Genomic DNA, 17,318 nt, shown 5'->3' on the forward strand with positions numbered 1-17,318 from the left:
TTACTCCCTCATTTTTTTTCTATATTTAAAACAACACAATAAATTAGTTATCTCAGTCTGCTTTCCCACATTTTGGCGTCATGGAGGGTTGTTATGAATCCTAATAACATCGATCCAGGCTCCGTTTAATTTTTCATCAAGCTTTTCTTTGAATTTTCGTCAACCTGTCACTGCATATCTGTTTAGGAATTTCAAAATTAGAGCGTTTCCAATTAACTTCACGGGATCCTTATTTGCAACGTTACAACGTGAGCTTCTCATTTATATGCTGAATACCAAATCTGACACTGTCTTCGGTTGGAGCAAATTTAATATGAAACCAAAATAATTAACGGATGGTTTCGCAGGTCGCAGAGGAGCTGGCAATAATTTACCATTCCAAATTATTTTTAGAAAGCAATAACAATAGTGAGGTGTGTTTTTGTAACAGGTGGAAAAACTTATTGTATTTATCCCAGAAGAGATCTTGCAGCTTTGTTTTCTTAAAGTGATGACTATTTTTCTTCGGTTTAAGATGTCCCAGTCTGTTTATTGAGAGCGACATTATTTCTAAAATGAGAACTAAAAATAATACCATAATCCTATTATTATTAGATCTCTTTTCAGTGGCTCGTTTTTAATCCTCTTATCATCTTTAGAACTTAAAATATTTTTAACTCGTGCTTACTCAATAGCAACGACAGTGACCGAACACGAAGCATCCTGGCAAAAGACGAGAGGAATTCATATTTCAAATTTTTGGCGTGGAGAGCAGCTACGTAAACACGTAAAAATCATTTTTCAATGAAACGTCAAAGGAGTCATAGTTCTGGTTAAAAATTGATTTTCGTGTAACCAGAACTTCGAAAGATTAACAGTGACCTTGCAAGAAAATCCATGATGTAATTTATATGATTTATTGCATACATCCGTCAAATGGTGTGGTTGAGCTAATGACTAACCTCAGTTAATGAACTTGTTACCAACCCCAATGATACTGATTGTTGTTTCTGAACAAAACGTACTTTCTAAGAAGTTTCTTAATAGAATCGCACAACACATTTTTCATTATTTTTACCGACAGGAAAGACGGCAGAATTAGAAACGTTCCTGGCGGTCGTGGTAGAAAAACACCACACTCATCCTTTCATCTTATTCTTTTAGAACTCCAATCGCATCTAATCCATAATTAATTTGATTGGGTTTTACTGCTCTTCCGCCAGAATATAAATAAAATGTTTAATTTTGTAATAGCTTCAGCGGCCACCCGCCGATATCCTTAAATTAATTTCAGTTCTTTAACCTCAAGATTAAAAATGAGACCTCATTAGCCTCCGTAATCTCCCTCGTAAAAAAGGAGTTGTGTTGATATAAATGGGCTCGTCTTCGACGAAAACATTGCTTAAATTTACGGCGTTAATCCGGTGGCTTCCGCTTTCGCCATCCAATTTAACTCATTTCTTCGTTGATATTTCGCAGAAGTTGAACTTCCGGAGACCGTAAGTATAAATTAATAAAATGCGACGAAGTGACATTTTAACCGGAGTTTCGCTGTCGCAAGATATAAATTCGTGAGTTATTTCCCACACGTCGCTTGACTTGTAATGGATTTAGAAATGCGGTTATCCAGAGGTGTGTGGAAATTATTTGGAGTTAGGGCAATTTGCATTAGTTTAGGAAAGTTTAAGGAGAGTAATGGGAAACAATTCAATATTTTCTTAAATTACCACAATCAGAAATGGGTGCTAATTTCATACAAAGTTGTCAATTGAATGAAATAGCAGTTTCGATCTTCTTGTGGTGCAATTTACACAATTTTAGTTATGGTTTCCATTTAATTTTATCGCGTGATGTAATTACAACTGCTTTTAAAAGCTGCGGTCAAATAACATTCGTCAGTTTTCTACTAAATTAATTGCAGTTTGCAATATTCAGTAAGTAATTAAAATTACATTTTATCACAATAATGATTGTACTAAATTATTTGGCGAATTTTTTTTATTAAAAAATTCTTCTATCATCGTCCTCTTTTAGAGCTTTGATTTTAGATTTTTTTATTGTTTTGATAGTTTTCCCTCTTTGTACTCTTAAATTAAATTGAAAACAGCCACCCACCCCATTGTTCCAGTATTGTTTGTTACAAGAAATCTCCCTTTTATCCGTATTAATTCTTGGCTGGTTGAGCAACGTAAAAAACATTTTTTCTTGCAAACTCACTAAATCATGTTTCTTTTCTTCTTTTCAGGTTTATTTACAAAATGGTGGAAACTACACGACGTCGGTTTAATTTATGACATTCCCGGGAAGTTTTCCAATCGAGAAGAGTTTAATAATATAAATTCATTTCGTCCAGTTCCAAAGTATTGAATTTCAAATCAATTTTCAGTCGATACGAAATAATAACGGGTTAAATCGGTCAGTGTCAATCTTTCAACTATGTCCAGTGAACCGGATGCGAAATTGAAGGAACATTCATCTGGAACGGTTAGAAGAAAACACCGATCGCGATCTACCCCAAGATACAACGATGTGGAAAAGCCAAGGAAAAAGAGACATATCAGTGCGGCGACGTCGCTGGTAACCATCCCTAATACAATCAAATTGTCTATGCTTAATAGTGGACTTTTACCAACTAGCAGATATAACAGTAAGTCTTATCTTTATATTGACAAGTATACGCAAAAGGATCATTCTGAGCGCTTATCGTTTCTATAAAGAGCGCTAAAAGATAGGAATTGGCGTGTTATGAGAGCTAGAACTAGACATTATACGTAAGTCTGAATGTGCACTCGCGTAATGAGGCTTTCAGATGTGCAACGACTCCGAGATATTACCATTATCTAAAATGCAAACAGTTTTATGCCTTTGCGTACCCTGAGGACTTTCAAGTGCTCGTTATCGAAAAAATTAAAGCGGAAGGCGCGTTAATTACACCAATTTTAGACGAAATTTGTACTGAAGCAGTCAAAGTCTTTACTAAAGTAGAATTGTCTCCTCATTCTGAATCCGAGGTCGTTTTGCTCCTTTAGGTCAGGACTCTGAGATATTTGTATTTCTTCTTGAGTACCTACACACAATTTTTTAATGTAATTCGTTATTATAAAGGCTAATTAAGATCTCTGATTTTTAACGCGGTGTTAAACACTTTATTATCTCTTGTTATTACATGAAATAGAATATAAAGAAAAAAGCGATTATAAAAATTTCACGTTTGGTTAATTTGTCAATGTCCACAAAATTGTCGTTTTTCGATAAAGCTCGCGTTTAGGTATATTATTTATAAATCGTTTAATTTTGCTGGTCAGAATAGAGTACCTAATATAACATAAAATATAATATAAGTACCTAATATAACAAGAGAGCTCGAAATTGTCGGCGAGTAAAATTTCTAGAAAAAGTTTGTTGTGATTGGTTGATTTGAAAAAATGAATGTCTTTGATTGGTCGAATCTATGGTGAGTTGAATTCTCAAACAAATATTCTCGCGGCAAACTGCGAAATTGAAAAAATATTTTTGAATTTTTTTTTTAAAACGTTCTAAAAATTCACAAATAATTTCACAATTCTGCGCAGTAACAAAGTGAAGAGAATAAACCACCAAACCGCTGGTTTTGATTAGCGAACAGAAAACATTTTTCTGCCTTAATTTTGGGATAGATTTTGAACGTCAATTTTTAAGAAAAATTCTCAAATTTTTACGAATAAATATGCAAAAATGCATAACAAAAGAAAACAGACATTTTTTTTGAACGTAAGATCAGTTTTCAAAAATTTCATGGAAAATTACTAACTTCAGCAATGAGGTTTATGGTCGTTGGAAAGCTTATTAAAGTGCCATTTCAAAACACTGCTTAGCAATTACATAATTTTTCAGATTTTCAAGAAGAACTAAAAAAAAAAATTTGTACAACATAAACTAAAAAAAAACATTTTCAAGAATATCTCTGAATCTGGACCTGATGGAGCAAGACAGACTTTAGATTTATAATCAGTAGGCCATTTTAAATGACTTTCCACTTCTCCAGTACATTTTTTTAAATTGAGCCATTTTTTTGCTAGTAGTAACCTTTGACAACGTTGACATTTCGTGAAAGTGTTAGAAAATGTCGCCATACTGGAGAGCCGCTGGACTTAACTATATCAAATTCTCAAATATTGCTGCAAGTTTGCTTCGACAAGCGCTGAAACATGAATTTAGACTCGCAGCAGAGAAGAGAAATAAGCCGTCACCAATTAAATTTACAAAATGGGTCAATGGCAAACCAGTCAAAAACGAGAAATAAGTTCGCTCAAAAAGTGTGGTACGATTACTCTTCCTGGTACTAAACAAGAAAAATTTTCCACAGGAGCTTCCTTAACACTTTAGAACTTTTGGTTTGTTTACATCCAAATGTAGGTTAAACCCGTGATTGTTTGCGTCTCTTACACAATAAAGTGGATGCAAACTTGAAATTGAATTTACGGAATTTATAGCACCTAGTCATTTGGTACGAAAATAGAATAAACTGTTTACATACTAACGACTTTTATTCACGGTTGACTAATAAACTGAAAACTGAAAGTAGAGTTCCTGAAACGTGACGGAGTTTGGAAATTTCCGTGGACAGCAAGAAGAATTAGATGTTTAAAACACTTTATCAAAGTTTTGCAGCGATTTTTTTATTATCTGATGGAGGACGTGTCTTTTCAGCATTTTCACATCCTGGAAACGTCTCTAACTGTGTTGAGAAAAACATCGTTCAATGGTGTGAATTATTGGGAGTTTATGGTTCCGTAAATATCGAGAGGAGCAACGTATACAAAATGTGACACATCATTTGTCGAATTTTTTATTGAGTTACAGTCTGCCATTACCGTGCAAACGAAGTGTACTTATTGATCTACCTATACGAACTTATAATTTTGCACGACGTCGCTTTAAACCATCTATAAAATTTCAGTGAACCATAAGTGCTTCAAGATGCGAAGCTCTTATCCTTCGAATCGTTCTAGAAATATGATACGACCACTTTGTTGCGTGTCCTTGTATGAAATGGAGGTTTTATAGCGATTAGTTCCTGAAAGAAACGTTAAATTCGAATTAAAGGATATGAAACGAAAAGTCAATTCCATGCGACAAAAATATGGTAATTTTAAAACTTACTTGTGAGAGCAGGATTTAAATTTATCGACAGGACTTCAGAATGCAAAGCTCTTATCTTCGACATCCTGCTAAGACAAGTGGAAATGTGATATGGCCACTTTGCTGCGCTATATTTATTGACATGGCGGTATTTTATGGCGATTTTTTCGTGCCGGATAAAAGCCAAAGAGCAAAAATGAAAATTTGAGAGACTCACGGCATGCTGAGATTTAATTTTTCATGAACTAGCACCATTCGATCCAAATTTATGTGGTTTTGATAGAAAAATGAAGAAGAATTAACACAATTTCCGTTATTGCATTATTTTGTAATGTACCTAAAGTTGAAAGTTTTTTTTAATCTGTTTAACAAAGTTAATTAATTAGCAGTTTTCTAATGATGGACTTATAATTAAAAACCGCTGTCTCTGTTATATTTTTTCTTTTTCAAACCCATATATCATAGTGGGAGGTCAGTGGACCAAAAAAATTGTAGCTCCGCATTGCTGATTTATAACTTTTCCTGATCCCCATGTAAAATAAGTCCGCCGCCTTAATTGGAAAAATTGGAAAACTCTTGTGTAAAGCACGTAAATCATCGGCATTGTTCCTCAAATTGATTTTGAATGCCAAATTCTTCACTTTGCACGAAAACATGTTTAGGGTAACAAACCCAATGTAAACGCCCTTGTAAAATATTCAAATCCTCTGAATTTTGGTATTGTAATTTTATTCAAAGACTGCGAATTCGTCCTTCATATCCTTGTGTATCGCGATATGAATTATACTCCCCTCCAGGCAGATTTAAAATTGGAAATGAAGAGAATTTCGTATTCCCAACAGAGTAATTTTTTATTCAGCCTATTTCATCACGCAGTAGAAAACCATAAATGTAGCTTGTCAAAGCAGGAGAGTGCTCGAAATTACCCATGCAAACATCAACATCCCAGAAAAAATCGCTAATGGAAAATCATCGATTCACGCTTAACGATAGTCTTAGGAAAATATTTTGATACTTTAATTAAACGTTAAAATGGTTCAGGACACGGGTTTATTTATCTTTATTTCTCTAGAGACTCCTTTCAGCTCCTGGGATTTTTTACTTGGCCACTAATAACAATTTATCAGCTCCCGGGTTTAATGTGTGGAAATTCTAATGCACCTCTGTGCGAATAAATAATAAATTTTAATCTGGATGTGATACTAAATGACAACAGAGTACGCTGCAGAATAAACCACAAACTGGGACAAAACTAACAGGATTGCAGGCTATTTTTTACAGGTTTAAACGAATTTTAATTGCAATTTATCGATTGGTTCGACAGTTCTGTTATAGTGGCATGCAGCTCGGACAAGCGCTCCAAGAAGTGACATGTTATGTAAATTTGATTGTTTCCATTATTTTATGTAAATAAACAGTAGTTATTTATCTATTTTGTCCCATTTTAAACAATTAAAAATCTAACAAGTTCGCATTGTGCAATTAAATGGACCAACTGGCTCAACTGTACTTTACGTTCTCAATGCTCATGCAATGAAATTTTTTATAGTTTGTGGCTGCAAAGGTCAAATGAAGAAGTTGAAAAACAAAATATCAAGTAAACTAAATAAATTGGCACGAAATAAGCTATTATTTATGAACGACATTATAAAAGAGGCGATAAATTGTTCACATTTTTCAATACACTTTTTCCAAGTTTTTTATACAATATTGATTAATTTATTATTCTCATTATTATTTAAATTACTCCCAATTTTACTTTCATTTAGTGCAATTTTGCTTATTAAATACTTTTTAAATTTTGTTTTTTCGTTTATCTGTTGGTAATTCTGCCGGTTACGTCAAATTGTTAATATGTCAAATTTTAAAGTCTTTTACACGATGAACTTTTGATATTGACCCAGTCTCAGCGAAAACTTAAAATTTATTAAAATAAATGCACTATAAAAGCGAAAACAAAAATTTGAAAAATTGCTTCTGTAGCTAAAGTTCACAATTTGATTTAAAGTCGAGTTACGGAAATGATTCTTTTTTCTTTTGATAAACAAATAAAATAATGTTTTTTCAGTTTAAAGCGGAATAGTCAGGTTAAAAAACTTAAAAATAGCAAGTTAAGAATAACGCACAATGATACAGTCTATTACAAACACTAGGGAAGCTCGCATATCTATTTCTGCCGTTGAAATACTTTGTTAAGTGTACTCAGAATGCTGTAAAAATGTTGGATTATATAAACGGAAACTAAAAATAAAATGATTTAAGGAGTAATAATATTTATATTATTAAATGGAGGTGGTTTTTATGATTCAAATTTTGTTTTACTTATTCGTAACAAGTTAAAATAGTATGTGTATTAAAATATAAGTTTCATACTGAAATTACACGACACGCATACCAAAATTACAAAACGAGCCCTTAGGGGCAAGTGTGAGTCTCTTATGAAACGTGTGTTTTATACAATTTTTCTGTTGAGGCATTATTTTCATTTTTTAGGGACATTTTTCTAGAACGGTTAAGTTGGTACAACGTCATTCAAGTGTTAACTCTCAACAATTGGCAAGAGTGCCAACTCACAAAACAGTGCTTTAAGAAGTCTTTTGAAGATCGGAAACAACTTCATCATATTTAGCCACTACATTTGTATGATTAAATTTTAAAAAAACTTGCTCCTTAACTTCGCGAATTTTTTAACGAAAACACTGAATTTCACATTTTGTTTTATTAAACATATAGGTTTTCACACTTTGATTTATAAAACACATATGGTCAACTGTCAACTGACAACCAACCAAAACATGGTATTCGACTTTTTTCACGGCGTTTGATTTGAGCAGTAGCAGTGTTGCCCCGCTATGCCCCGGTACCCCACTATGCCCCCCTCTCCCCTACAGTCGGTCTAGGTTGCAAATCTCCAATTTGACAATAAGATGGGAATCGTGATGAATAACCTTTGGAAACGTTATGATGACAAGATTGTCCCCCCAGACAATGACATTTGTCAACCTTGACATAAAAATTGAAAGTGAGCCCCTTTAAAATGTTCTAAGTGAAATGAAATTTCCCTCAAACGCGACTGCTGTTTAAATACGGTAACAAACAAATTCAATTTCGACTCATTACATTAACAAAACTTTCACGATCGTCTTTTGTACCCATAACTCAATTTACATAACACCAGCATTGCAACATTTGCAACAGGAACGAATTACACGAAGAAAATTTTAAAATTTGCAACCTAAATCAACTGTAACTCTTAAAAGAGGAAAAAAATCGAAAAAAAAAGTGTTTTAGCACATGTTTCTGATTCTCTGGTGTTGTGATTAATGACATTCAAAATTCAAGTAATTTTTGTTTTACTTCAGAAATTGACAATTTTTTTTATTACTCGTATTATAATAAGTAGCGGATTTTGTCGACATCTCTCCATATCAATTTACGCATGTTTAACCCCAAGCTGTCAAAGAGGCAGACAGAGCTACCAACACATACAAATTACAGACTGTTCCTTGAAAGACTAGACCAAGAAATTCAATTTAAATCAAGCTTTTCTAACGCATTCATTAGATTAGATTGGGATTTGTTAAAGTACTCGCAAACTTGGCTTTAATAACCACTTATTTAAATTGCACGACAGCTCCTTAATTATCTCGAAAGCTTCTAAAAGTGCATTTTGCCAAGCTCCCCGACGAAAGAAAATCAATTACATTTCGTTTTGTGCATCTGTGTGAAGGTCGCTAGGTATTAAAATCCTTGCGGATATTTCCTTTGGGGGTTTTCTTTTTCAATAGCCAGCCGCTCACATCTTAAAAGCATTTAGTAAGATCGAACAGAGCTAACCGATTTCGAAAGCTCCGTACATCTAATCCTGAACTTGGATAATCTGCACCTGGCTAAATTTAGCGTGTCTAATTAAACATGGCGATTAAGGTGGAACATTCCAAGTGGTGACCTTGTCGGGAAACGTGTCCAATAATGACTTTGCATGCGAATTGCCTACACTTTGATAATGATCTAGAACTAGAACTCATTGCATTAGTGGGATCATCGCGGTTATTTCGAATTTTCCAAGAATCTTTTGCGTGATTTCTGTATGATTTATCGTTCGGAATCCGATAGGCTTAAAAGGCTCAAACGGGGAAAAGTAACAATCCAATCATCACTGGAACGGAAAGACCGATGGCAAAATTTCAATTAATTTTCAGTAATGAATCCACTTCTTTGTCTCAAAGAAATTGCTCTAATCACGGTTTCATCAGGGAATGAAAAGAGTGAAATTAACTTAATTGGCCAAGGTGGAGACTTTGCACAAGAATATCAAAAAATGTATTACTGCCTCCTGCCGCCAAGATTTTTACAGGCAGGAACAGTTTCATTTAATCCAAAAAACGGAATATTATTCTTTCATTACTGTAATCATTGGAATCTTTCCGTCGCTTCAGCCTTCATTGTCAAACTAACTTTTCATGATAAAATGGCCCAAATATCGGCCATAAATTTTGGTATGCGAGTAAAGTGAAAAATTTCTGGACTTTTTCCGTCTTCGTGAATTATGTATTAACTTCAATTCGATGAATCTTTTATACAAGTGGTGAGCTGGCAAATCAACATGATGTTATCAAGAAATTGGAGTTCAGCCATAAATTGTAGCTAATTATGATATAAGGATCTAGTGAAATTTCATTTCGGTTTATTATTCATTTTCGTGTAAAACAAAACCATCAAGGAGAGTTAAATTAGATTGGAACAGAAGGGAGATTCTAAATGCGTTTGATGTTGATATTACCGCTAGGAAATTGCAAAAGATGTTCCATTAATTAAAGGCTGAGATTGACTTGATGGTAATTTAAAAATACGCTTCAAAGAGTATAAGCAAAGCAAATGTACATAACTCATTGGAATTTTTTATAATTATATTTGTACGCATTTATTTTTTCGAAAACATTTTTTGCTCTTTGACGGTACAAACACACGGAATATTTATGCATATTTATTTAGTCCATTCCGAGGACCGAATTAACGCATCTCTGCTTTCTATGAATTTTCTTCCTGTGCTTTTTAAGAGCGACTTTTAAGGAGTCCTCATTAATCTTTCCTATGTTATGTATTTAACATCAAAGGATTTTTTCTGTAACCTTTCTGATTACACTTGAGGGTTTTACGAGTATGAATAATTCAAAATAATAATAATTTCTCATAAACCCACTAAAATTCATTTTAATTGAAGTTGACATTGAATTTTATGATTCACTTTCCTCTAAAATTTAAGCCCTTTCAAAGAAAAATTCAAATTTTCTGTCGAGAACTGGATTTTTATTCAGTGTTGCGAGTCTAAGCTCAAAAATGTACTTCGTAAGATCTTTATATTCAACGAATGCAGGATGTATTTCTGGTGCATGTTAGTGGATGTATTATCAAGAGAGCACCAGTATTGATTTTCTCGAATAGTTGAGGTAGAAAAGAAACAAAAGTGATGGATAATGTCTCTAGTCACCTCACAACAACGTTTTTAAAGTCATTGGTTGAAACTTAAAATAAAACTAGAACGCGAGACAGTGAAATATTTATAAAAAAAAATTATACCTACCTGTTCTCCCAGAAGAACAATATTTTACTCCAACAAAAAGCGCTGAGTTAACCCGTGCAAACTCAGGAAAATATTTGAATTATTTTGTAACAGCTTCTGTTCTTTTTGTTTTTCTTGGTGGTATCGTTCTATTTCGTTTCTTATACGGAATGATTGCGAAATTTTCTCTCAGACAGGTTGGATAACAAAATAAAGTATGTAAATTTAAATTTCAAACTCGGGGATGAAAGACCTTTTGTAATTTACATAGATATTGTCTGTAAATACAACACATTCCAACACGAAAAAGTGTCATCGAAAGACGATATTTTCTAGCTGTGTAATTTATAAACGGCACGAAAAACTCTGTAAAAGTGCCAGCATTTTCGCGATAATAATTGTCATTCGTAAATCTCGACTCCGCTTAAAGCTCGATCTCATAAAAAATAACGGCGACTTGAAAGTATTTCTTTTGTTGTTTGTTTGCTCTTCTAAATGTTGCAGGAAAGTGTTAACAGAATCCTGAGCGTGCGTGTATGAGATATTTCTTCACGTGATCTCATCAATAAAGCTACCTCAAAATTCTGAAATAAAACTAATGCAACAAAATATGGCAGGTCGAACAAATTGGCTGAATGTGTGAGACTGAAGCAAGATTTATTTCACGTCTGTTACGTGTATTATAAAAAGACTGAGGTCACTGCCTTTGGGACAAAACACCTTCGTCTACCAGAACTAAACTAAAGTGTCTAAAGCTTGAAAAAAATCAATAAATTTCAAAATGATTAAAAACTCAACCCTTTATGGTAAATATAAATGGATGACTACACAGGTCAGACTTCTCATAACAATTCAAGGCAGACCTACATTCTGTACAATTCAGAGCTTTATACGAAATGGAATAATAACACCACCATTATGGGGTCACTTCTAGTTATAATCTCGTTTTATTTTACAACTTGCTAAGTTTATGGGCATTTGGGCGCCACGCGATTTATTTGCTGTTTGTTATGGCCTTTATTTACTTTTTCTTACGCTATAATGGTTTTATGGTATTAATCTTAGTTTTTATTAATTATACAGTGTGCAGTAAAATCTTTAATTTCTTCTCAGGATTTTTAGACCTTTATTAATTATTTGGTACTTTCATATATTTTTGATTGTTTTCCCGAGTTCCATCGATTCTTTGGATTTATCTCGCTTTTTCGGATAAATTACACATCTAGTCATTCAATTTTTAGGTTTCCCTGAGTCACTCTGCTGAATAGTTTAAGAGCCTTGCTTTTCTTGGAATTGTCTAGCTTAATTTTATTTTGTTTTCATTATGTTCATTATGATTTCTAGAATTATTTAAAATTCTTTCTATTTATCTAGAACCTTTGGGTTTCTTTGGCGTTTGATGATTTTTAGGATTCTATACAAACGTCCATTTCTCTAGATTTTCCTGATTTTTCAGATCTTTTTGCTTTGTTTTTCAAAACAATCTAAAAATGACTGCAATATAAATTATAAAAATAAAACAAAAAATCAAATTCTGATAAGTAGTTTGATAAATTAAGCGTTTAAGATAGTTCTTTAATAGATACACTCGCCTTCAAAAATTTTGCACCCCTTAATAAAACCATGATAAATATTAAAATTTGAATATGGGCATAATGGTACTTTAAACAACATTCAACAAGACGAAAATTCATAAATATGTATAGCTTTTTCGAAAATACAAATTTTAATAAAAAAAAGTTAAAAATATTTGGTTCGTCGTAAAATGAAATTTTGTAAAATTTCAATTTCGCAATTTTGCACTTTCGCACTGTTAATAAATACTTCAGAAATAGTAACCCCTCCAAATTTTATTGCCCTAACTTAAAAACTAACTAAAAATCGAATTTTAATAAAAAAACTAGAAAATATTTGGCATTTGGTGTATAGCATAATGACGTCATTTTTGTGTAATTTAAAACCAAAAAGTAGTTTTGTTTAAAATGACAATACAAATATATATGAGGAAGATGCAAGACTTTTGAACGTTAGTTTATTTTTAGTATTAGATTTTCCCATTTTGAGATTTAATTCGTATTCTTAAACTGCGTATTATATTGAATTTTCTCTAGTATTCTTAGATTTTCGAATCAGAAATATTCCTTTTCTTGTAGTTTTCTATACACTTTTCTAATTCTAGTTCTAGTTTTCAGTTAAGATTCTGAAGTTTTAAGATACAAGATGGCTCACCTAAAACTTTCTGGACAATTTATTTATTGATTGCGAATGGATTTAAAAAAAAATTACAGAGAAGATTACCAATAAACCAGAATTTTAGAATAAACTTAATCTTTTTGTCGTTCTTAATTCCCAACAGTATTACCAACCGACAAGGTGCATACAGCAGCAATATGACATCCAAGTTTGATTACGCTGTGATTACAACTTCATTAGATTCTAATCAAGCTTACTGACATACTAGACTCATCTCATGATTGATATCGAACCAGCTACACAGGCATTCCTGCTAATTCGTCACAACAGTTATCTTTGAACTCTGCTCTAATCATCTGGCCGGAATTGCAATGCTGCAAAAATTGACCAATTAACATAAAAGTTAAAATGACAGTACTGGAAGTTTCAGAATTATTGTAAGTTCGAACAAGCGTTTACGTAACCTCCAATTTTTGTAATGGGTTTACTAATGGTTGCCAATGTGGGAGAGAACACTCGCGGGGACGGATGTTGAAAGTTGGAAATTTTAAACTTCTTTAGCTCGTACAATATTTGCAAAGCTTTTATTACTTTTTTGAAAACTCTTAAGATTCTAAAATGAAATTAAATTATATTACCGACTGGGTATAGATAATTTCGGCTAAAAAACGACGATACCTACGATAATTGAATTAAACCACTCTTATGTTACCCTAATTTAATTCAAAGAATAATTTAAAACATACTCGAGTCCAATTCCAACTTCTTGCAAATTGTCGTAATGATGTGGCTTTCATAAACTGGAAGACCAAATAAAAGAGCTTTTAATAAAGATGTAAGGTAAAATTGCAACCATAAAAGACGCTTTTGTCGGATGGAAAATGCTTTTAACAGCTATTCTTTATCTAGAAGTTAATCGCTCTTAGAACTTTAATCACTTCTGATTATATCAACATCATGCTAGAACAATGCTTCCTTTGCCTTGCTGATTTTATCAGAATAAGGCGTCAAGGGAAAGCTTTATGACATGACGTACAATACAATCTTAATTTCATTTCACCAAATGAAGACCATTAAGTTTGGTCACGAAAACAGATAAGACGTTGGAATACATGCTATTCTGTATATCTAGACCCTGTACTTGGAATTATTAATTCTCACAATAAGATTATTAAAAATACGTTGGTGAAAACAATACTGCATTGCGGAAAGTTTTAATTATAAAATTTGAGCGCTATACAATTTTAAAGTTTAAAATGAAAGAACATGCAGCCACAATTACGTTCAGACATCTGAGACATTTATTTGAATTTGTTTTGCGCCTAAACTTACACCGCTCCTAGGTCAGCAATTTTTCTTTTAAAGCACACACCATATTTATGATTAAAATTCCTTCTAACTCCGAGTTTTATGCAAAATTCGAGCATGATTCAACTGAAAAGCATTTTTAATTTAGGAAATACAAAACATGATGCATGAAGTCTTCAGTTAGTCGCAGTGGGATTAATATTAAATTAAAATAATTGTTTTATACCTTTTATAAATAAATGATTTGATTCAATTGAATTATTACTAAATTGGTATAAATAATTAATTTATCTTTTATTTCATCTAGATGTTTACATAGCTTTATGTTATTATATTATTTATTAAACGTAAAATGAAGTAAAAAAATCTTTTATCAATCTTAATGGATCTACAATGCGGACTGTAAAAAAAGGATAAGAAAGATTCAGTTAAAACTTAAGACTGTTAAAACCTGTTATAATATCAGCTAATCCTACGGAAATAAAATAGAATCTAGCTAAACCATCAGCGGTTTAAAAGCAATAATTTACAGCGCAATTTCTTGTACACAACTGTAATAATTTAATGTACGAGTTCAACCGTTGTTTTGTAGTTGCAAGTGCAATACAATTTAAGCGCAGTGGTTTTCGTTTTTGCTTTGAGAAACTTGAATCCATTCAATTCAAAATTTTGTTCTTATTTTTTCATTATTGATTTGAAAAAATACGTGAGTTTGATTACAGTTTATGCAAAACAATTAAAACCGCATGCAAAATGTGATCACTGTTTGATAGGTTTGAAATTTAATGTGTTACAAATTTAACATCACATTTCCAGATTTTTATTAAAAAAAATCGAGTTACTCAAATCTCTAAATTTTAATGATAATTGTAAAAGAGCCCCGGCAACCTCAAGAAGTTTGCTCTCACACTGCGCGCAATATTTTCTCAGTAATTGCGTTAATTGTGAAATATTACAAGTGAAAATGATAGCATTATCTGGCAGCTCGCTGTCCATTCATTGTCATTGTGCGGAAATAACTTGTTGCATTTTAAGAGAGATATTTTTATTATTGTATCTAATCGCACAGTATTTATAAAAAATCTCTCCCGGCGCATTCACCATTTTTAAAATATGAAAGTACAAAAAGACTGATTAATTGAGTTAATTTAGTTAAATAGTGTTAAGCGCTTATGCGTTTAGCCAAACTATGACAATAAGGTTGTTAACTATCTTAACTAGCGATGAATAGAAAATTATTCCGCACTGATCCGGCGTATTTCCAACTACCCAGAAAACCATTGTATAAAATAAACCCTTTATTCCGTTTAAATAAAATAAATTAGACTCCGATACGTTACATAAAAGCCATTGTTCTACAACCTCCATTGTTTTATTTATTACTGATTACTGGTTTTATTACAGATGAAAACGGTTCGCTTGTGGCCACAATTACAGACAGTCCCATCGAACTCAAAAACTACATAAAAATATGCGAAGAACGGAGGAAATTCGCAGTGCTGTATAAATTAGAATTTCAAGTAAGTAATTCCACATAAATTAGTCCACGAACAAGGAAACTCGTATTAAACTGCCCAAAAGCTGTTGCATGTTTTAGGTTTGTTTAATCGGATTTCCGCGTAATTTTTTATTTTCATTTTTAGCGCTTCATTTGCAATGCTAAGCAATAAAGTTGAATGCGAAGGATTTTCAAGTTCAAAAAGCTGGGGTTTAGGCGAGAAAGTCGGCAAATCCGTGGAAATTCCGAATTAATTACAAAAATAATTCGCAGATATTTCGATTTAGAGGCAAATTTTGTGGTTGTTTTTTGTTTGACTCAACAAGTGGTCTTATTTTCCCTTAAATGTTGGGCGTTTTGAGTACCAACCTAATAAAATTAATAATTTGAAAGGAGCCGCACAGGGGTGATTTCCTGCTTGCCATTATTTATTTCACAATATTCACTAAGAATATGTGTGGCTCCTCCACTTTAATAATCCCACACTCTGATTTCTCTCTATTATTGAAAGTGTTCATTGTTGAAGTTAAAATCGATACACTTTGATTTTCTCCGACTTCAAAGCTCCTTTGTCGTTAAATGCAAATAAAATGCACGTGTCGAGACCGGGCGAAGATTTCTCAGAATTATTATTCGCACGTCTTTGAGATAGTGAATAAAATAAATCGTTGGATTCGTTATTTCTCTCGTTTTTCGCAAATAATCGCTTCGTTTCACTAATCCATAATTCCGACCGTGATTTCGATGAAACGAGACTTATATTCCGGTGAATCGATCAAAGTAGCTTCATGGTTGACGTTAAATTTAGTTCGCGATTATGTGGAAAAGAAGTGCAGTTTTGTATCTTTTATTCATTAAATGGAAGCGGATGGAAAATTGGAAGACAACGTGTGGAGCACTAGAATTGTATTGAATTTAGAAGCGGGAATTGAGAAATGAATTATTAATAAAACATTTCGTTTTCGATACAAATTGTAAGCACATTATTTTACGAAGTTAGATTTTTAATCTTTTTAGTAGAATACTTAAAACACAATACAGACAGAAATTTTTGAAAGTTAACAAATTACATCTGTACAGTTTCTCCAGATCTAAACTGAATTATATAAATGCAATACGTCGTAATTGTTGCAACTGTCTGAAACAAATAAAAATAAACAAATTTTGAAACAAATTGTACTGGAAAAGTGGAAAGTCATTTCTAATGTGGAATGCTGATTTTAAATATGAAGTCCGTTTGGCTCTATCAAGTCCGGAATCAAAGATATTTTTGAAAAATGATTTTTCGAGATTCTTTTGTAAAAAAATGGATTTTCTTCAGTTTTTCTTGAAAACTTGCAAAGTTATAGAATTGCTCGACAGTGTTTCGGAAAGCCAATTTAATAAACCTTTATTATGACGTTACACCTGACGATATGAACGATTCTACCATTTAAAAATGAATTTCCATGAATTTCCATGAATTCCGTCCAAAATTTGTTGACTACGGTAATTTATTAATTAAAGATACTTACGACATAAAATAATTTTAGGTTTAGCTCGATCGTCCCTAAAACCGTAAATTTCAGCCGATTCAAGTGAACATCCAAGTTGAATCTCTGTAACTAAAACAGTATCATTGTTGATTATTTCTACACTTTTCTTACTTTTTTGTGC

At 32.5% G+C, this 17,318-nt stretch overlaps 1 protein-coding gene and 1 pseudogene across 1 annotated transcript in view; both read left to right on the forward strand.

Annotated features, from left to right (window-relative positions):
• The window catches only part of Ptp36E (protein tyrosine phosphatase 36E), a 43,377-nt gene that overhangs the window by 11,619 nt on the left and 14,440 nt on the right, over positions 1–17,318 (forward strand). Inside the window, exons 2-3 of the mRNA XM_088031516.1 lie at positions 2,225–2,626; positions 15,569–15,684. Coding sequence (XP_087887642.1) covers positions 2,416–2,626; positions 15,569–15,684 — 327 coding nt within the window. The 5' untranslated portion in view covers positions 2,225–2,415. The remainder of the gene's footprint in view (positions 1–2,224; positions 2,627–15,568; positions 15,685–17,318) is intronic.
• Positions 4,082–4,261, forward strand: LOC148181191 (protein stunted pseudogene; annotated as a pseudogene).

This window comes from Gnatocerus cornutus, chromosome 1, assembly GCF_029298725.1.
Source record: "Gnatocerus cornutus isolate USDA-ARS CGAHR chromosome 1, icGnaCorn1.1, whole genome shotgun sequence".
NCBI lineage: Eukaryota > Metazoa > Arthropoda > Insecta > Coleoptera > Tenebrionidae > Gnatocerus > Gnatocerus cornutus.